The sequence below is a fragment of the Pithys albifrons genome, chromosome 3, assembly GCF_047495875.1.
Source record: "Pithys albifrons albifrons isolate INPA30051 chromosome 3, PitAlb_v1, whole genome shotgun sequence".
Taxonomy (NCBI): domain Eukaryota; kingdom Metazoa; phylum Chordata; class Aves; order Passeriformes; family Thamnophilidae; genus Pithys; species Pithys albifrons.
This window is the reverse complement of record NC_092460.1, coordinates 65,832,131-65,854,215: the sequence shown is the minus strand read 5'-3', so window position 1 is coordinate 65,854,215 and position 22,085 is coordinate 65,832,131. Positions and strand designations below refer to the sequence as shown.

Here is a 22,085-nt window from a genome sequence, read left to right as displayed (position 1 = left end):
CAGCTATGTGTCTGTCTGACTAGTTTTCACAACACAGCAAACGAAAATTTAAATCTCCATTTGTGTTTGTTTTTTTTGTTTTCTGGGAACAACTACAACTCCTTGGGTATGGCCTCCCCCTCCAATGGGAAGTTTGGTGTAAAGGCTTGGGCTGAGCCTGGCTCTGGCACAGTGGTCCCAAACCCTTGGTTCATGGGCAGAATGTTGATTGAGAGTCCTTCCAACATTACTTGTGGCCACAGGAAATTTAAAAGCCAAAAGGGAGACAAACAGGAAGAGCAAAGCATAATGATGCCCCCCAGCACATTCCTTCCTGAGCACTGTTTTGGCCAGGGCAGAAGAAGGAAAGAGCACATTAGATTAGATACCACAGGCACCTGTGTTATGAAAAACAGTTCTATTAATTGTGTTGCCCTTAACTTCATTAGCAGATACAGGGCTAGGCTTTATGTTGGTATGGATTTGTGAGTTTTGGGGACATACACAAGTTATGCCCATTTGCTGCCTGTAGGAACCTTGACTCATATCTATCATGCTGCTTTTATTTTTGCTCAGTGTTTATTCACTCTCTGAACCTTTCTCAAGTACAGGCTGAAATGTGAGTTATATATTACTCCACTTTTGCTAAGATCATCAGAAGACTTTGGGCGTAAACATTTAAAATACTAGTGTGTGTCCCCCATTAATATTGAGCCCAGCTGTAAATGGGATTTTTGCCTGGTTGAGAATTTCAGGATGCATTACGATTCACAGAGAAACTACAGTAAAAAATAACAACCATTAGTGTTCCCTCACTAACCATGAAAGGCACATTAAAGAATGCATAAATAAATAGTGCCTCTATGCAGACCTAACCCTTGCCATTGTATCACCTTATTGCTTGGTTCTTGGCATAGGAGAGAAAGTGAGTGAGAGAGATTTGAGTTAAGCCAACTGTAAAAACATATTAAGCTCACGCTATATCCACTGACCTGCTATCTTGATTTGGTAATCCAAGCCCGAAAGTAAATCCTGGACCCTTCCTCTTTCTCAGACGTCCCAAACAAAGTCCCCTTCAGCTCTGCAATAGTCACCTTGCTCTTCCCTTAACCTGAAGCAAGGGGTTGCTGCTGCAGAGCCCCAGGAGGAGTGGACTGACAAGAACAGGGGTTAAAATGTCTTTCCACTTCTGGAAGTCTGTTTTTGCCAAGTACTCTGTCCTGTCAGTTACAGAGGGAACAAACGCAAGCAGCAGCAGCAGCAGCAGCTGCTGATCTTGCTTTTTTCTAGTCTATAATTATAACGCCACTTGCCATTGGAAGGACCTCTTTCATTTGAGTAAAGAATCTTGCAATGGTGTGGCTGGCATATACAGTTTTTTTCACTTTATTTTCTTTAAAATGTGATGGACAAGAAGGGAGGATTTTGCTCTGAGACTTCTCTTGAAAAGTGTGATCTTTCTAGACAAGCACTGTGAAGACACATCAGTGAATAGCACCGATTAACTACATCTGAATAGGAAGACCGGAGACAATCCCATCAAAACTGAGAATGTGCCCCAGCAGCACCCTGATCCCACCTTGGAGCACACCTTTTTCTACATTGCTGCTTTGCTAATTGGAATTGGTAAATCAGGACTCTGGAGTATGCTGTAGAAAATACACATCTCTCAAAACAGGTGGAGTTGCTGATACCAAAAGTCTCAGTGAACCTATTCACAATGGTATATTTCAGCATGTGAAAACTTTTCTGTTGCTGGAGGATCTGATAGGACTTCTTTCCCCCTTTCCCTTTGTAAAATGACATGAACCATGTCTTTTATGCCCCATGGCATTAAGAAGGAGTCGTAAAAGGTGACAGACTGTGAAAGCCCAGGAGATGTCATATAATGTTGCCATAAATCTCTACAGAGAATGAAATAATGTGACATTGAAGTAAATAAAAAAATTGCAGGGGGAGAGACTAAGCAAGATTTATAGATTTAATACATTTTATGATGAAAGGTTTTTCCCCCTGCCTTAGTCTCAGTAAGCTATTTGAGACCATTTATTTAATTAAAACTCTCTCATAAAGAATAGAAGTTGTTGCCATTGTTTGCCTTTCCTCTTGTTGGTAATGGCTGAAGGAAGACACTTTGATGTCAAAGCAGGCGCGACATTAGACTGTGGCATGTGTGTGTCAGGCAGTGGCCTGTGCCAAAAGATGACAAATCATTTTAGCATTCAGTGACTTGGCATGAAGAAACATACTGCCTGATCCTATTACAGAGACTGCCCTCTGCAAGGAAAACTCTTAACAACAGGGATATTTTAAGGTCACTGGTAAAATAATTACTTAGTCTAAAACATTTTTCTTTGCTGAGTATAATCATTTGCTGGTCTCACTGAGCAGTAAATAATAGCACCTCTGTGTGTCAGTGGCGATCAGGTGGTTTTCCTGGCAGCTCTTCAGTTTTCCTGCAGATTGAAATGGCTGAGATTGCTTTACTGGTTCTGAGCTGTTTTGCAGAAGACACGAGATTTAGAGCTCCTATGTTTTCAGAGGGAAAAATAAACACAGGTTTCCAGCTGTGTAGCTCCATTGTGACTGGTTCCATAGGAAATATTCCCCTTTTTATAACTGAAGTGTCCCTAATTCCTCATTGGATATTTCCCAAAGACAGGTGATGTTTTTATCTCTCTTCCTCTGTTTTCCCCCTCCCACAGATAAGCACACTTGAATGATGTAGAGCCCTTTCTAACAGAGGCTGCTGTGTGGTTTACTGCACTCTCTGACTTGGCTGGGCACACCCTTTCCCAGATAATGATGTTCCCATTCTAGGGGACATTTGTCCAGTCCCCATGGGATACCTGGGTCACCTGAAAGTGGAAAGAAAGGGGGAGAGAGTAATAGCTTGCAACTGCTATGGCAAAGTTCCCAGAAAATGAATTTACTGCCTTTTCTAGCTGATTCTCATATCTGTGTTAGCCTGAGTGAGTGGAGATTCTTACTGTAAATTTTAAGGCAGTCTTAAGTTTTGATGCAGCTCTTCAGTTTAACTTTGCATTGATATTTTGAATCCACAGCATTAACACCACATTAGTTGTAGGCTCCAAAAGCTCATTGATTACAGAAGAGGTGTGAGGTGTTTTTTGGGTCATAAAAGACTAGTTACAGAATCCTGTAAAAATCCATTTTATTCAAGACATAAGCTTTCTTCTGCTTTAGGACAGAAACTTGTGAGGAAGGAAACAGCAGTGAAAGCTTTTCCCAGTCTCTGTCAAAAGTCTCAGCTAAACCTAAGGATTGAGAAACTGTTGGTTAATGATAGTCACCCTCCTTTGGTTCTGGACAATGTTGACATGTGCAATTGGAGTGATTCCCTAGCACTTTAATAAACTACTTAGTGAAGATGCATATTCAAAGAGGGTGCCAACTGACTAACAGTCTAATAGGCAGCTGATGTATACTACAAAATAGAGGAAATCAATAAATACACATTTTTGAAAGAAAATAAAGAAAAATTACTGTAAGCATCTGTCTTAGTATTGCCTATCCTCTGTGTGGCTATTTCTACCATAGCAAATAAGTATAACTATGACCATTTATTTGATTTTTAAACATAACTGAGTCCACTGCAGCAAATTAAGTTTTATAAAAAATTCTTTAAATTTTATACTAATAAGCAAAGACCTGCAAAATGTTGCTGAAACTCCAGTGCTCTTTATACTATAAACCACTAATTATTTTTGCCTTTGTATACAAGAAATTATTTTGCAGATTTTGAAACCATTTAAAAGCTATAAGCAGTCTTACTGTGGACAACAAATCAAAATGAATATCTCTTCAAGCCGTGGGAAGTGAGTTATATTTTGTTAAGGTATTCACACCTTTGCTATCACGTGCAGTTAACTTTAGCATGTGTCATATTGCAGACAGCATGCAGAAATTTTTTTTATATACATTATGTTCCCAAAAGGTTACAAAAGGGTAATGAATTTGCAAAATGTATAAAATAGTATTTCCCATTTGCAATGAATACCTTAATTTTGTTACTTCTTCTGCTTTTTTGACCTTTCCTGATGGGCATCCTGAGCAAATGTTGTATCATCATGAAACAGGAGAAAAAGATGTTCTTTTCTTTTACAAGTGAATAAGGTAGATATGAATTTGAGATGTTTCATCCACAAAAACGTATTTCAGAAATTCCTTTCTATAAGCAGTTCTACTAATGTTCACTGATAATCCTGTATTTTGCATTAATTTTCTCTTGATGTACTTTGAATGTATACAAATCACACAGAGACAAAACCATTTTAGCACTGTGTAACTAGACAGGTTTCCGCTGGTGTCATCCATCGGTGTTGAACAAGACAGCTCAGTGCTGTTTATTTATTTATTTTGTTTATTTATGCTTTCTGCTTCTTTTTGTGCTTGATTTTTGAGCCCATATATACTTGAAGATTTCTGGAAGAGACACCAAGTCATATTGTGTGCTAGTGAAGCTTCAAGCAAACACTTCAGTATCTATAACAACAACTCATAATGCCAATATCCAAAGAAATGCCATAATAACTAGGCTAAAATGGGGCTTGAACAACATGAAAGAATTTTCTTATTGAAAGGAAGTGAATAATTAAAAGTGCTATGAAGAGAACAGTATTAAAGAAGCTGCTGTCAGATTTCCTCAGATGAGAATATATTGAGTTTTGCTATACTTTCCTACTTACTGTCACTTGCTGCTGGAATTCTAGTCTTAAATAAATCAGTAAATTAACATAAAATGTCCTCTGCTCATAGAATGAATGTGTAGAGAGCTGCTGTGCTATCTTACAGTCTCTTTCATGAGAGAAATTGCAATAATTAAAAGTAAATCCAGTGGGACAGATACCACTGTACTTAGCATCACTCAATGTGGGTTATGGAAATATACTTTAAAGGAGGCTCTTTATCTCCTGAAGTCACATGGTAGAATACTTGAGAGGATTACAAATGAATGTGTCTGTAGCATAAAGCCTGATGTCCTGACAGATCAATCCTCCAAGTAGTGTAAAACTAATCAGAAACACTTCACTTTGCCACTTCCTTGTCATGAAATAAACATCATTTCTTAGGCAGTAGTGCTGAGTTTGGTATTAGAAATATTATATTGTGACTGTTATCAGTCTCAATTCTCCTTTTATTGCCAGAAGGCACAGACACAGAAAAGCAAACTAATGTCATGGCATGGGACTCATCAGACAGAAGAGATCAACAAAGCACCCAGGAATGAGGTGTCCAGGTACTGGGCTCAAAAACCAGAGCCTGGACTGATTGGGAAAGCTTTCTCTTGACTTAAGACCCACATCTCTGAAGTGCTCCTTATCATGTTCCTCTGAAATGGTCTAGGTTATTTAATATAAGCAAACATAGCTGAAGTGAAAGCTAACTGGTAAAAAGGCAATCACAGAAGGAGAGGTGCTTCATTTTGCTTTATGAACTGGCTTATTTGACGTCAGTGTCATTCTGCTTTGCAAGATGACCAAGGTTTCAAAACTTCTTGCACAATGTCAAGCACTGGATATTAGAGAATTTGCTTACCTAAAAATGCAGCTGATTGCACACCCATTTGCATAATCATCCTTTTGTACAGGCAGGATGCTGCAAAACTGTAATTTCTTTTCTTTTCAATGAAGAAGTTATATTAATAAAATTCTGTATTGTTGTGGACATTGAAGAATATTGATGGTAGATGGTCTGTGCTTTATAATATATACTAATGTCTTCTTCACTTCTCAGGCAGTTAAATTTGACAAAGAAGGATCTTTTCTCCCATTTAAATGTTTAAGTTATAAGAACACTAAAAGTGCTTATTTGTACTAGAGTTAATAAAGCATCTTTGTTTGTGCAACAAGCATGTTTATTCTCTCAGTCAAGGTTTGTGAGGAACACTGGAAGCCTCATAAATTCATACTCTATGGCTTAAGGGTCTAGGTTTTCAATGAGTGATGTTACATCTCTGAGAATAGCAAATGATTACTCTTGTTCTTTGCATGGAAATACAATAACAACAACAATAAAAATAAAAAATAAAAATAATAAATAACAATGAACAATACATATAGAAGTACAACTGAACCATTCTGTTTCTCCCATTAAATGATTAACAAGGACCATTTTTGCTTATTTTTTGAAGAAATTTCTATTTTTGTATTTGAAAATCCAAGGACAATGATCCAGATTAGTGCACTACTTTAAGATAAAAACACCATGCAGTAATGACTGTTACAAAACTGTGGTGCATTTTACCATATACAACCCTGTTAGAGGTCTGATTAAACCATGCTGGAACTCATGGGAGAAAGTTCATGCTTCACTATCTGCATTCAAATTAAAGGAGGCCTCAACCCAAAATTTAGAGTCATGTTACCAGCAAATCCAAATGGGACTGTAAGGATGGAGGATCTTCTTGAGTTGTCTCTTGGGCAGAGAGATTTATGGGGGTATCTGCTTGTATGATAGAGAAAGGGAAAGCTGAGACAGAAGAGATTCCAAAAATGAGATGGTGGCTAAGAACAGATAGAAAAGCATTTGCAGGGAAAAGGGTTTCGAAAAGGCAAGTTCTTTTGAGTTAGTTATTGTCTGGAAAGGACTTGGAATGGTTGTTGTTGCTGTATTTGTGATATTAGGATTATTGGTATTTGTGCATAAAATAGGATTACATCAAGATGGCCAATGACCATGAATTTCTTTTTGTAAAGGGAACAACTGATGTGAGGTGTTTTCCTTATTTAGCTAGTTTTAGTTCAGAGAACTCTAATAATACTTCCTGTTATTAAAAATAGCAGTAATGCACACATGGAAAGGATAAAACTGAGGACTTTACTCCATGAGCCAGGTGGTCCTGCCAGTCCTGTATTAGAGCTAACTCTGACTTTCCTCCCTTACACACTTCAATGCTAAATATTTCCCTCAGAATTTCACTTGTTCACTTCTCAGATGTTGATTAAGAGGGGGAAAAAAGTACAAAGAGAGAAAGTAGCATTCAAGAAAAAGAATCGTGAGTTTAGTGAACCAACAGTAAACAACTAACCTTTATCTATGGACAGCAATCCTGAGCATTTCTACTTGAATTACAACAAACCCTCTCATTTTCTGCTTTCTGCAACTTTTCACTTAGAAAAAATGCTTAAACAGCATATAAAGTCTCATTGCTACCCCAGACATGAGGTTCAGTCTGTGAGCCAAGAGCAGATGACACAAACCTGTGGTCGCTGTGTGGCTGCTGAGCCATTACCTGGCCCAGAAAACAAATGGGCATTGAATGGTGCTGGCTGGGGAATTTATCCTTCACTCTTCTCTGGATAAATCCCTGCTTTGACTGTTTTAGTGAGGTGATGGAAAGTGTTTCCTGACACGGTGAGTGCTGGAGAACATTTCCAGCCAAAGTAACAGATGTACATGATACTGGAGACCAGAATCCTGGGAAGCCTAGAATTTTTAAGGTCACTTTGGAAGGTGTAGCAGTAATCCATCTCTTTTGTGCCACTGGAACTGCTCTGGTTTCAATATTATTTCAGCATTTTTTACCATTGACACAACTGAGCAAAGGATTCAGATTACTTTTCAGAAATGACTCTCTGCTGCGCTGAACTTGCAGAGCCACGGTGAGTGTGCCAAGCTGGAGAAGACAGAAGGGGGCAAGGAGATGGAAAAGCCACTCTAAACTGTGAGGCATTCCTTTGCCCAGTGCAGTGATGTCCATACCAACTAGGTAATGCTGGACAGAATGTGACTAAAACAGTATTTCTATCACACAGGGAAACGGTTGATCCCTGTAAAAACTTTTCCATAAGATCAACTTTCCCTTGCAGAGCAGAACGCAGCAATACCTGGCAGCCTTGACTGAAGTATGGTTTTGAATCTCTGCATCACTCAGCAAAAATAAAGAAAAATCAGACCATCTTCCATTTCTATAGCCACTTCTGTTGGAAAGAATGAAAACCTTCAAAAATATTGTTATTCAAACTTTATCATGTAACAGGTTATGGGGAAGGAGGAAGAAGTTTCATTAATTTCGTTTAGATGTGGATAAATTAAGGCACAGGGAGGGTACCCAGGTCCAAAGCAGACTTGTGAACAAAATACAGGATTCCTGAATTCTCATTCTATGCTTTTCACAGCTTTTATTTGCAGTGTTTGGTGGAGCTGTTTTTGGAGTCTATCAAGTAAAAAAATTGTGAGTTTTAAATGCAGGTATGTCAGAGCTACAAAGTTTATTTGGATTTTGGAGGGTTAATTGTCAGATTTTTATTTTCTTTTTTCTGAGTTCAGGTTTGGCATGTCTGCTGTCTTCCAACCAGGGATGAACATGTGCTATTTTTAATTGCACTCTGGATCCATCCCTGGCTTGCTTCTAAAGATAAACGAAACCACATGTCAGTCCTTACATAAGTTGGTAAGGCCATTTCAGTTTTTATGTTTCTTCTACTTAGCATTGTTACATTTATAAGTACCTTCAAAAAACTTAGATGCATTATTTATTTCATATTCAACAGCAGAATCTGCCTAGTTGGGCAGCTTGTTTGAACAATCAGTTTCATGGTCAGTTGTAAACAAATGTGCCTGAAAAGGAAATTTCTTACTAATCCCTGTAATTCAATAGTTAATGAAGAATTTATATTCTTCATTAATTTGTATCTTCCCTGTGTTCTGTGTATTCCTATAACAGTGGGTTTGTATTTTTATTTTTTTTAATTCAGTAAAGAATGTGGCATTCTTTTAATACTATGACAATGAGTTCTGCTGGCTGTGTCTACACATACGATGTGTATAAAAGGAATTTATTTCCCAAGTTTATATTTTTTGGTATTCAAGCCTTGACTTTTAACTAATGAATACAGGACTTTAATGAGTATTCACATTTTAGACATCATTTTAAGCTCTTGTTTCTGACACTGATTTGGTGCATTGACAACAGAGGTGACAACGCTGATAACAGAGGCGAAGACTGTGAAGTGGCTTGTGGTTTTGATGCTGCAACAGATTGGTTGAATGATTTGAGCACATGATTTGAAGACAAATAGGAAAGAATCAACATATGTGATACAGATAGAGTTTGATAAAGCTTTTGAAATTCCTTCCTATGACACCTCATAACAAAGGGAGGGATATGTTGCCTGGCATAAACTACTGCAAATACATGGGTTTGGATGGCCAATTGTTAAAGAACAGCATTTCAGCTCAGAGGACCATTCTGGTTCTGATAACGTGAAACACTTTGATTAAAGATTTGGCTGATGAAATAGAGTGCACTTTTCAAATCTGCAAAGTATGAAGGGCCATAAACTTTTTTTTTTCAGAACAAGATTAGAATTCAGAAAGAATCAATGGGCATAGAAGAAAGCTCACAAGTGAAGTCACACACAAGTCAGAGAGGGACTGGTTAAGCAGCATTCCACTGCCATAAGTGAAAAAGCAAGGGATATTTGCTGTGATGTAGAAGCAGGTGTGTGCTATCTTAAAGCCAATGCTGGTCAGATCTCAGCAGGAGCATTGTGCCCAGAATTGTGCATTGTTCTGATGAAGACTCACAGGAAGAAACACAGAGAGAATAAGAAAAACAATTGAAGGTCTAAAAAGCATCATCTATGAGGAAAGATTAAAATAACTGTTTATTCTTTGAGAAAATGTGGGGGATAGATGATGCTATCAAATACTCTGAATTTGGCTGCTTTCTGTACCCACTGAGATAAGCTTATTACTTCTTTTCCTACACTGCAGCAAAGAAGATTAGATTAGATTAGATTTAGGAAAGTATTTCTACCTCCAAGGTTAGTTCAGCACTGGAATGCACTGCTTAGAGAGGCTGTGCTGTCCTCTACCATTGGAAGTTTTGAGAAGGAGTTTCAGGAACAGTTAATATCAATCCTTCTTATTTTCTTTTATTTTGGGTCTTTTTTAGTGGGTAGATTTGAAGAAAATCACAGACCTCACTGGTTTTAACATTCTGTCAGTTGACCAGGGAAAGCAGCATAGAGAGAAGTTTTTAGGACTTCCTGAGTTGGATCCTTATTTATGCAAATGTACCGATAAATTTGCTTTCCAAATGCTTTGTTAACTATGAAGAAATATACCTGACTGGGGTACTATGGTTCCCAAAACTGCTAGCACTGGTTCAGGGGATCTAGTAGAAGGGGTGTGAATTTCTAAATAGATAAGACTTATAGTCTCTGTGCCTTTTTTTGTATGTAGTGAAATGAATAATTTGTTTCTTTTCACTGCACCATGGGGTTGCAATGCACATGTGATTACTATTAATAGTTTCATGCTTTAGTTTTCTTTAGTGTATTGTTGTATAACATCATCATGGAAAGGGACACAATAATTAGAATTTATTCATTATTTAAAAAATTAATAGAGAAATAGGTAAGAAGTACCGTAAGCAAATAGAATATGAGATTTCAAAGTTTATTTGCTTTATTTATCCATGAAATTGTTGGGACATCCTCCCCTACCACACATTTGAACATCTTCTACAAAGAGAACAACCATCTCATTCTTTTATTCTTCCCAACCTGTAAGAGAAAAAAATTCATTAGTTGGCATTTGTGCTTCTGTGTACAGGTGAGAAATTAAATTTAATTAAATTCAGATCAAAGAAAAATGATGCTTGTCGTTTCTTTAAAATCCCGCAGCCATCCTTGTGGAAACAGCATTTGAAGATACAGTCTCTCAGACAGACAGAAGACAGGGACAGACAGAGATGCAGTTCATGGGAACTCTGATGCAGTGCAAGGACTGTTTGCAATGATGTTTATCACATCTTGCACAGCATGACTGCAGAGAAGCCACACAAGTGAGGCTGTCAGTTATGAGCATATAGATTGCTGTGGCCAAGTCTGTGCCAAGATACCTCTTCAGCTTTCCATGTAGCTGATTTGGGACATTTAATCATGCCAAGGAGTTCAAAATAAGCAGAAGAACTGATTTAACAAACTGAGTGAAAATATTTGATGGGAGCAGCAAATATTAGCACTCATTAGAAACAATGCAGTTTCAGCAAACTCCATCCTCCAGATTTCGTACATTGTGCAGTTTGTTGAATGGTCCTGTCACATTACATCTATTTAATCAGAGATGGCACCCATGCCATATGTTATTCCACCAAAGCTACAAACTGTACATCACCTTCCTATGATAACAGTGACTTTGCTAATTTAGAACAACAATCCATGGTTTTGTTTCTGCAAAGGACTTCCAGTTTTCCTGATTGCCAGGAACCTAAGGGCACTAAAAGGTCTAAATTGCTAGGATCAGACTCATCTGGGGGCAGATCAACCTCCCACAGTGGGCAGGGACTTCAGGGCTTCATTTAAGCTCAGACCCAGGCCACCAGGATTTGCCTGTACTTTGTCTTCTGAGTCTGCCTTGGTTGATCCCTCCTTGGGTGTGCCTCAGACCTGCATTACAGATGTAGATCTACATGTCTACAAATCTGACTTGATTTGACACCTTACTCTGTGTGATGGTCGCTACATATATGCCAAAGCTTGTTGCTATTGCCACCCTATCCCTTCTCTTGACTGTGCCCTCGCTAGTGGGGTTAGCCTTGGCTCTCAGTTCATGATGCCTGGAGGAGTAGCCCTGTTCTGACAGTGATTTGCAGTTCAGGAAGGAGTCAAGGGCTAGATAAAAATACTCTATTAAAGTAATTTTTTCTTCTTCCACGCCCCCAGTGTGCTCCCCCCCAAGCTACTTCTCTTATTTATGATTCTGGAGTTAATTTATTTAAATTTTTAATTTTAACCATGTAACTTATGCTTACTGTGGTTTGCTGCTGTCTGACTCTTTAGAGTATTACACACAGCAAAATATAGGAGTACTTGACAAAATAAATCTGTTGGTGATTAATTTTAGCACAGTCAAATGTCTTTGGAACTGTATTGCTTTTATTTCTTGAAATGCAAGATGTCTAATCTGGTTGAGACAGGAGATTGTCATGCCAAGAACAGTCATTGTACAGGATTAAGAGCTGTAGGATTACAGATCCTAATTATAGACTCTTGTTGGTTTACTATGTCTTAATAGGTTGTTTTCAACTTCTAATTTCACTTGCCATGTCTCTTTTGCAATCATATTTTTAATGAACTCCGATGCATCTTCTAAGTTGTCAAATCAGTATTCTGATAGCATTGCCTCAGTTCTATTGCATGCAAATATTAGCAAATTAAGTAATGTAAAGGTTCAAGCTCCTTAAACTGAATGTCTCTGCTCTATGATGCTTTTCATGACAAACTTCAAATTATAACTGCTATTTGAATATTCCACTTCTTGCACTTCTTGCTTGGTTTCTAAAGGAAAAAAAAAAAGAAAAGCTATAGATTATTATTTTCTGTAGCCATTTTTTCTGCCTGAGTGCCCCTGTAGTCAGTGTAGATTTACAATCTGAAAAGTAATTTAGAAGATAATACTATTTATAGGTATTGTATTTACTTTATGAGAATGGCATTGGTACATTTGCCTTTCGACATCTTTGTCATATTATTTTGCTCTCAATTAACTTCTTGCTGGCTGGGGAATGTGCCACAGAGATTATTACTTGTCTGCTGCTATGTCCTGCAGGACTGGCCAAACAGGATACTTCCATATTCAGTGGAAAGCTGTCAAGATAATTAAAGTTTCAATTATTGACTGGAATGCGGCCTCGATTCCTCAACTGGTGAACGGGACAAGATAATGTTTGCATTAGTTTTTGCTGAAGTTCCTCACTGTGCAGCACAGGATTCAGTTCCGTGGCACGGAGAGCGAGGAAAGCTGTGCAGCCAACGCTGCTGGCACTGGAAACATGTTTTGGCATCGTAATCAGACCAGTGCTACAATGGAGTCTTATTTATAGCACCTTTATAACATTCCACCTATTGCCTTTAAAGACATAGGACACACAAAACAGGACAGACCAGGACTGTAAGGAAAAGAGTGACTGCTGCACATTAAGCTCTGAAAAGCTGGAATTCTGAGTCCCGTGCCTGTGTCAGCATGGCAGGAATGATGGCTTCAGGCAGGCCGAGGTGAGAGCTCTTTATCAAACTACGGGAACACGAAAACCACCTCTTTTTAGCAGGTGAGTCCTTTTCCAGCTCTGTACTTGGCCACATTCCAGAAATTTAGCGTGTACAGTTCAGTCTTTAATAATACATTAGGGAGGCTCAGAACCTGATCTGGAGCAATGCATTCCCCATAAAAGAAAATTGCTGGATAATGACCTGGCATATCTTTCGTTTTCTCATTTTTAATTGTGCAATCCCGTGTCTTTGTTACTGCATGCCATTAAACATGGAATGATTGACTTCCTAGTGTATTCAACGGCAACAAAACACTCAGACTCTTAACAGCGCTGTTCCTGCCCGTCCTCGAAGAGCGAGGCGGTTCGACGCCCCCCTCCCGAGGGCTTTCCTGCGCCGCTCCCGGGGGCTCTCCCACCGCGCTCCCGGTCCCTGGGGTTCTCCCCGTCCCCCTCCCTGTTCCCGGGGTCCTTCCCGCCCCGCTCCCGGTTCCCGGGGGCTCTCCCGCCACGCCCCCTCGCGTAGGCCCCGCCCCCTCGCGTAGGCCCCGCCTCTCCGCGTAGGCCCCGCCCCCCGCCCACCTGACACCACCCCCCTCCCGGGGCCGCTGCGGGCGGTGTCACGGTGCGCACGCGCGGCCCCGCCCCGCGGGTCGGCCGAGGGGACGCGGCGCGGTGGAGGCGGCAGGTCCTCTGCTCTTCTCCTCTCTTCTCTCCCGGGGCTCGGCGGGTACGTGTGCGCGGGCGCTGCGCGGCCCCGGGCCCGCCTGCGGGAACGGGGGGCTGCTGGCCGGGCCGCGCCTCCCCGTAGTGCCGCTGCACCTGCTCGGGCCGCGCCTGCGGGAGCCCGTGCCCGGGCGGGCGGTGCCGGCGCCGCCGGGGAGCGCTGCCCATTGCCCGGGCGCCGTGACCGGGCGCGGGCGGGTTGTGGGGCCACTCCTGGCAGAGCGTCGGGATAGGTGGTGGCCCGGGCCATGAAGGGGCACTCCCGGCTCCGTCGGGGCTTGCGTGGGCGCGGAAGGAGCAGCCGGCGCAGGGATGCGCTTGGCCCCGAGTCCAGCCGCGACCGAAAGCAGAACTGGGGAAAAGTAGCGCCGGGAAGCGCCGGGTGCAGCTGCCCCGGGGTACGGGCGGCGGACAAAGAGCTGTGGCACGGCCGGAGCCGGGGCGGCCGCCGTCCTGCCGGGCAGTGCGGGGCGCCGGGGGCACGGGCGGGCAGTGACCGAAGCGAGAAGGGCGGCGGGGCTGAGCGGACAGTGAAGGCTTCGCTTCGCCTCTCCGCACAGACCTCTCGGCCGCCGGCGCGGCGGGTGCGAGCGCGGAGAGGGTCAGAGGGGGAAGGGAAGGGCAGGGCCGGGCAGGGCCCCTCGGAGCCTTCGCAGGTTTCGTCCCCCTGGAGAGGGGCCAGGGCAGAGTGGGTAGGGACCGGAGGGGTGTTCTGCGCTCCAGGACAGTGGAGCTGCCCCTGCCTGTAGGATTTCTGTTTGCTTTTTGGTCTGTCAAGCAATATTGAGTGTCATACGTGGTCGCTGATAAGTGGTCTTAAGCTGTAGTAGTTTAGTAGCAGATTGCAATTAGCCTTAATTTCTGATGCAGCTACTTTAGAGAGTAAGGCTCAGAAAGTAAATTGTCATTACAAGTTGATTTCAAGCGATGAGCTGTGCAGGTATTTGTGCTACCGAAGTGCTGATGCTCCACTATTTCCCCGAGAGTCTGGAAGCAGGAGATCGCCGAGTGGCCAGAGCCCTTATGATGCCCTCAATGTTTGTCTTGCAGAATGAAAGCAACAGTGTTTTCATCAGTTTGAAAGTGTTCTCTGTTTTGTTTGCAGATACTGTATTAAGCTTTATGTTGCTTCTTATGTTCCTGTGTTCATTTGTAAGCATGTTCTTAGGAAGTCTCAAAAACAGTGATCTAGACAGATAAAATAATTAATCTTCTCCAGACCTGCTGTAACTATGAAATTGTCAGCTTCTCTTTTGAAGCAGATGCAAAGTTATTCAGTCTACAAGCTTGTATTGGCAGCTACCATCTGTTCAAATATTTGTATTCCAGGGCCAAACCTGAAGTCTTGTTGCTTTAATATTTTTATTGGGTTTTTTCTTATAGATCTGTTTAATGAGTTCTAGGAAGGGTTAAAGTTAGACCTTCTGTATTTGTGTCTTGGCAGTCAATTATTCTGTTGTGCTTGGTTAATGTTACCTAGTGAGCAAGGAAGGATAAATAATTTACCATTCTCATTATGCTTTTAATAAATAACAAATGGGAGTGCACCTCACAGCTGTGACTGGAACATCTATCTTCTTGCAATATGTTTAAAAGGGGGATTTTTTTTTCTGTAGGAGAACAGTCACAGTAAACCTTTTGATTATAGATTGCGGCTATCTTCATAGCTTTTATTGACTTGATTTAAAAGTTCATGTAAAATACCCAATGAGCTCATTGCTCAGTGTTCCACTTAGGTTTATGGATTTTCCCAGAAAAGAAATGTGTACTTTGGATTTTTATTTTTAAGACCCTTTTTAATGTGGCATTTAAAATATGGTCTTGCTGTAACTTGATTGTCAAGACTTGTATTAGAGACTTTATTGCACTTAATAATATACTAACCATTTTTCATGAATCAAGAAAATGTTTCTTTAAATGCATTTGCAGATACAATGTCATGAAAATCATGATAGGTTTTATTTAAGTTTACTTACTGAATGTTTTCAGTGTTAACTGAAAATGAGAATGAAACTACAGTCACTGTGATCAGGCTTAAACCTGAGATGGGATTGTGAAGTTGTTTCCAAGGTAAGGCTCTGCCTTAAAAAGAACAGTGTCTGCAAAGAGAATCATATTTTCAGTTTAATTAACTTGGTTTAGAAAGTCTTTGTGAACAGAACAGCATTCTTTGAATGTAGTGTACAGTAAAAGTTTGTAGCATTCTACTTTGCAAAGCACTACCTTCTCTCATTAATGTACTATCTACCAGACTCTAAACCATGTTTATTTATAAGTTCACAAGCACTTCATAAATATAGGTCATTGAATCTTGTGTGCTGCTTGTTTTCTGTAGGAGAGAGACTTGTTATCTGCACCTGTATTTTTCTAGTTGAAGATAAATCTATAATAAAGTTTTTTAAAGATTTTTTTAAATCATCAGTTCATCAAAACAAAAGTCCCTTTAACTTTATAGAATCTTGCTACCATGTGGACTATGAGTTTCTTTTAAAACAGCATGAAATGGAACGCCCAACATGACAGTAAAGAGTAGGAAAAAGACCCACATCATAGTATTATATGACAAAACTAGAGGGAATGGAGTAGAAAAATACTCTTGCATTGAACCAAGTTTTGCTAGCTGTTAAATTCTGTAGATTTGCCTAATTTACAATTTACCTTCTGTTTACCATCTTGCTTAATATATCAGGTTGGTAAATATGTGGTGTAAGGTCATTTGTAAATAAAAGTAGAATATGTAAATGCTGGAGTAGTTCACCTCTTTCTTTGCTCTCATATCTTACAGGCTCAGAAAAAATGTCTTGCGTATTTTCGCTCCTGAAGCAGAGATTTCTCTCATAATTGTGAAATTGTAAGTGTGGGAATTACGTTTTGCAAAGCTTAAGGGATCTCCTCTGCCAAAGCTTGAATTGTGTTCGGGCAATCAGCTGGCATCAATAATGGTGTTAAAACTTGGCTTGACTTCTGTAGCTAAGCTTAAATGTAAAACAGTTAAGAAAAAAATATCCACCAAACTTCTTCCTCCTGTGCCTACATCTGGTGAATGTTTAATACTGGATAGATGTAATTGAATAGATTTTGAACTTAAAATTAATGCCTATATATGCCTTACAATTTTAATTTTAAACTGCCTATTTGCATCAGATAGGTATGAAATAGCAGTACTCAAATTAACTGCTGCTTTAAAAGGTATTCATTAGTCCACTACTGTAATTCCCTACTGAGTTCTTTGAAGCTTAAACCATATTACATTACAGACTCTATAATGCCAAATATTTAAAAATATTTTATTTCTAAACCCATTGAGAAGAATGGAAACCCAGTGGTGGGCTAATGCCAATCTATCTGAGGAACTACTGCAAAAAAATCCACTCTCCTGACCCCTCCCAAATGAACTGAAACAGATTCAGGAGTCAAATAAATGAGGTCTTGGAGCCTGTTATGTTTTGAAAGACCTGCAGCATGAAGATTAAACCACTGTATCTGATAGGCACCTTTTTTTGATAAATGCTAACTAGAATTTGCTCTTCATCAAAATGTTTAGAAACACATTAACTTCTTTTTCCTGATAGGATTTTTTTTCACTTGAGCAGGTAGCCATCCTGTTGTGGTGGTACTTTTTACCATCATAGTTAAAATGAGATTTCTGATTCCCGAAATGTTTGGTGTTGGTGTTGCTTTTAAATAGACTGTAACAGTTAGGAGATTGTTCAGAGCTGTCATCTTCAACATGTCATGTATTTAAAAGCAATCTGTGAAAGACAAACTCTAGAGTTTGTACTAGGTGGTTTTCAACAACTTTTTAAATTTTTTCAAAAGGAAACAAACCACAGCAATTACTGCTTTTTAGGGAGCTTTTTAGTATTTACTTATTGAGTGCTTTGATTCAAGCAAGTGGCTAAACCACTCTTAGAGGAATAACAGAAAATTAGATTAAGCATTTTAATTTCACCGCTGTTAAAAATGTTTATAGTTCTTGACTCCTGTTAGAAGCTATAGGAAGTGTTAATCTGACTTGTTAAACTCATTTTTGTAGTGTGTTTTAGTTACTGTTAGATAAAATAACAGGTTTGAGCATAGTTTCTTCATGAAGTTATGTGGTTAGTCAGGAGTGCACGTGTGGCAGTGAAAAGGTAGTAAAAATCTACAGTATTGTGACAGCTCCCAGCAAATTTGCTTTATTTCCAGATGAAAGCATAAGGAAATTAATTTATTTTGTTGTTTCATCCTGATTTATTGCAGTACTGGGTTTTTTTTATATAATCCAAATTGCATAGTATCAGCTAAGACAAAAATAATGTGTTTGGTAGGCACTAATGCAATTCCGGGCTTTCACCTTAAGTTAATGTGATAGAAAAAGTATTAAGAAAATTCATTTTTTTTAATAAGTGTGCTGCCCTGAAGTGTCAGAATATCAGCTTTTGTTCACAGCAGCAGAACTACTACTAAAGAGTGCTGTGTCAAGCTCTGTGGGGTTTTTTTTACACATCGTCAGCTTGGCTCCTAGAAAAGCTCTCCAATTACCATTTGCTTCATGTCCCTTCACAGCAAGGCTGTTCATCACTGCCTTAGTCAATAATACGACCCCCACCCCACAAAGTCTTAAGGAAGCCTCTAATCTTTAATGTCACTGAAATTTAATGTGCTTTTTCTCCCCTTCTTTTGATTACTGTTCTCCTGAAGAGCTCTTTCCCAAAGGAGAGCTTTTACTTTTAGGACCACCTGGTTTTTGGCATGTTTGTTTGGTTTCATTAAGGTGTAATATGTCTTCAGCTGATGCCTTGGTAACAGCATAATGGTGTTGGTGAGTCTTGAAACTGAGATATTTGATCGGGGCTGCTGTGTCTTGTCTGGGTGGTGTACATGGCTCTGCTCACAGCCTGGTGAGGAGTAATGCTGGGAAAGAAAAACGTTGTGAATGGAAAGTGTTTTACCCAGATGGTTTGCTTATGAGTGCCCATTTGACTGGCTATGAGAAAAGCTTAGCTGAGGGACTTTATTTTCAGCTCTTCCAGGAATAACTTCTGTAACTTTTTTTACTTACTGTATGAGAAAGAGCTTGTTTTTTGATGGCTGAGAAGTTATGCATGGATTTAATTACTTGTCTCTTGTTGCTTTAGACTGTGATACATATTTAACATATAAGCAGAGTGATGGTCTTGTAAATAAAATTCCATAATCTTTTTAGCTTGGGCTTTTTGTTTTTCTTACTGTTAAAAGTACTGCAGGATATATAGGCAGATAAGGCAGGAGTGGGAACACGTAGGTAGAGTGGAGTCCTCCCCCCATTCCTTCAAACATGCTACTTTGCTTATCGTAAATTGATGTCATGGTCTAGAGGGACAGCTGGAAATGCATTTGAACACTGGGAAGATAATAAGCAGGCTTCCAGTTGTTTTTTCTTTCTGTGAGCCAACATGACCTTCTGCCCTTCATGACGTAGATGAATTTGTTTCTCTTATCACAAATATATGGAGTGGTGCATCTTTTAGCCTGTTGCTTACTCAATTTACTTAAAGTATTTGCTCCAAACAGATACCCCTGAGGTTTGTACAGAAATAGTAAAATATATTAAAAACCAACAAATAACTTTTTCTGAGCCTTTTTGTTTCTTTTTTTCCTTGCAAAAAGCTAAATAGTATTTTTTAAAAAACAGTTTGAAAAAAAAAAACTTTTGATAGCAAATTTCACCCCAGGGGGCTCTGCAACTGAAAACAAATAATGATGCTGGTGATGTGAAACTCTGTGGTACCTCTGTTGAATATCAAGGCAGGTTGTGAGTTTTCATTGGACTTAGGAATGTGCCTTTCAAACTCAAAGTAGAAACTAGTCAACAGAGGGGAATATGTGGCAGAAGAGTTGTTCCCGTTTTGTTCTGAGCTGGGACTCAATCTTTACTTCTGTTGTGTGGACTTGGGTGAACTTTTCTAGGTGCAGTAGACTTACAAAAGGCAAGGCATCCATCCAGGCAGCCTTTCCACATCCCTGTTCAGAAGCCCGTGTCTTTTGTTAATAGTGAGGACTGGAATCCAAACAATCAAGAACTGAAAGTGACATCTTGGTAGTTAGTGGCCAAAAAAGAGGAGAGTGGTGGGAACTTAGAAAGTGACTGTGTTTGTGTAGATGTCAGCCTGACTTTGAGACCTGCAAAATGCATATTTTTCGACTGGGCTGATGTACTATAGGGAGCTGTTTCTGTAATTTTATTTTTTCAAGATGGCAGTATTTTAGCTTATTAAATGTAAAACAATGGCATGTAATAGTTGTACTATTTTTGAAATTTAACTTTGAAAAAGTGTCCTGTAGCTCTGTCAGTCCCTTCATTTTGATTTGTTTACTCAACAGACTTCATGATCATGTAGAGCATGTAATTATAATGGGTTTAGTAGTTAAGAAAAACTGTAGGGAAAATAAACAGTATTTGTTAAAGTTACTTAAACTCAGAAGTAAGCTTTTCATCTCTGTTATAGTAGAAAAGCTCCAAAGCATGAAACTATTGCCGTGTTTTCCTATGTAAATCATGTTTGTGCAACTGCTTCTGATACTTCAAAGTAAAACAGATTTCTGCATAAAATTTTCTCCAAAAAAAGTCTGACCCCAAAAATGTTCCTTTTTATTCATGTAAACTCCTTTTTGTCCCTTAAGTCTGGGTAATTTCTTAGAGTGGGCCTGGGTTTTGTGGTTGGGGTTTTTTTCGTTTGTTTTGTTTTGTTTTCCCTCCTGGTAGGAATTAACAGAGAAAAATTAGTAACATATTCTTGCAGTCAGAACAATTGAATTTTCTCCCACACATGCCTGCCAATGTGGTAAAGCTACTTGTTCAGCACTGGTGTATAAACACCACAATCCTTGAGATGCAAAACAATTTTGAACAGTCTTCTTTGGGTTTAAGATGACCAGAAAGTATTAATATACCTAAAACATTATTTCATATGTAATTTGGGGCTTCCATTCTTGGTGGTTTTGTGCGCTTTATGAAGTAGATAATTAACTACGTGTACATGTTAAGTTGATGGCATAATCTGTTCATGATTATGACCATCATCTTTCTAGATCTTCTCTCTGTCATGTATTTTCAGTTGTAAAATCCAACTAACTTTCTCTGTAAATTGCAATGTATTATTTTGTTTAGATACACAGTTCTTTTTTGGCATGTTAAGTACCTTTTTTAAGCCTGAATTTTTTTCTCTTCTGTATTTCTATAACATGGAAAATGTTTCTTTTTTTGCAGTGAATAAGTACTGCTAAGTAATTGCTTCACAGATTCCTTCATACTACTTCCTACTTCAGTTTTGAATTATGCAAAGATTTTTATCATCTCTGATAAATTGCTGAAAAAGAGGGCTTGTAAAAGTCATGTGCTGTACTTGTTTTCTGTTGATCTTACAAAACACATATGTAATTAAAAATAAATTGAAAGATATTGTCAGTTAAATTGCCAATTTGTAATGCTTTTTTACCTGTAATGTATTTTTGGTAGGAAACTTATTCGTGATTGTGATGATCACTTGAATGTGTAGTGTAGTAAATATACATCACACTTCATGAGAAATCCTACTGGCAAAGTCTTTCATTTCAGTGATCTGTTACAAGATCAGATCAGTAATTTAACCAAAACCACTATAGACTGTAATTTATTTAAAGGTTCCCTTATTTCTGTCCTAGATAATTTGCTTCATTGAGATTAAAAGTGGAAACTTTAGGTTTAACATTTTTTTTCTTCACTGATTTTCAGGTCTCCCTCGCTTTCATGAATGAAATGTATTTGTTTTGATACAAAACAGCTCTAGCATATATTAAAGAGTACTTTGTTTTATGATGTAGGATGTGTTCCTGATTTTATCATCCCATTTAGATGTAACCTGTGGTTAGGTCTTCTGGACTCACCAGTGCAACATGTGGGAAAAACATGTTTGGTGTTTGAAGTTTGCACTTTGCAATAATAGTCCACAGTTTGCATTCTGTCATGAAGTACTCTGACCATATATGAGTGATTTTTTAATTCAAATATCTGTCAGGTATATTTCCTGTTTGCATTCTGCTAATGTAATTCTCTCATTCAGGGTTTCATATGATGAGGCTTTTATTATGGCCAGTGACCCCTTGGAAGGCTTCCATGAAGTGAACCTCGCTTCGCCTACCACACCAGACCTTCTGGGAGTAAATGAGCCAGGGACTCAGGAACAAACTACCTCACCCAGTGTCATCTACCGACCACATCCTTCTGTCGTGTCCTCCACACCAATCCAACCCAATGCGTTAAGTGTTTCTGACCTTCCCACACAACCTGTGTATTCATCTCCCAGACAGCTGAATTGTGGAGAGGTATCAGGTGTCAGGTAAATTTTGCGTGCTGTGT

General features: G+C 39.3%; 1 protein-coding gene across 5 annotated transcripts in view; it reads left to right on the top strand.

Moving 5' to 3' along the window:
• Nucleotides 1-13,622: 13,622 nt before the first annotated feature.
• Nucleotides 13,623-22,085, top strand: part of RAB3IP (RAB3A interacting protein) — a 33,990-nt gene continuing 25,527 nt past the window's right edge. For 2 of the 5 annotated variants that reach the window (XM_071552233.1, XM_071552231.1), the window contains exons 1-2: nucleotides 13,648-13,730; nucleotides 21,790-22,065. In XM_071552233.1, coding sequence (XP_071408334.1) covers nucleotides 21,815-22,065 — 251 coding nt within the window. In that variant the 5' untranslated portion in view covers nucleotides 13,648-13,730; nucleotides 21,790-21,814. Of the gene's footprint in view, nucleotides 13,731-16,511; nucleotides 16,578-21,789; nucleotides 22,066-22,085 lie in introns of all 5 variants that reach the window. The other 3 variants (XM_071552234.1, XM_071552235.1, XM_071552232.1) reach the window with 3 other exon arrangements.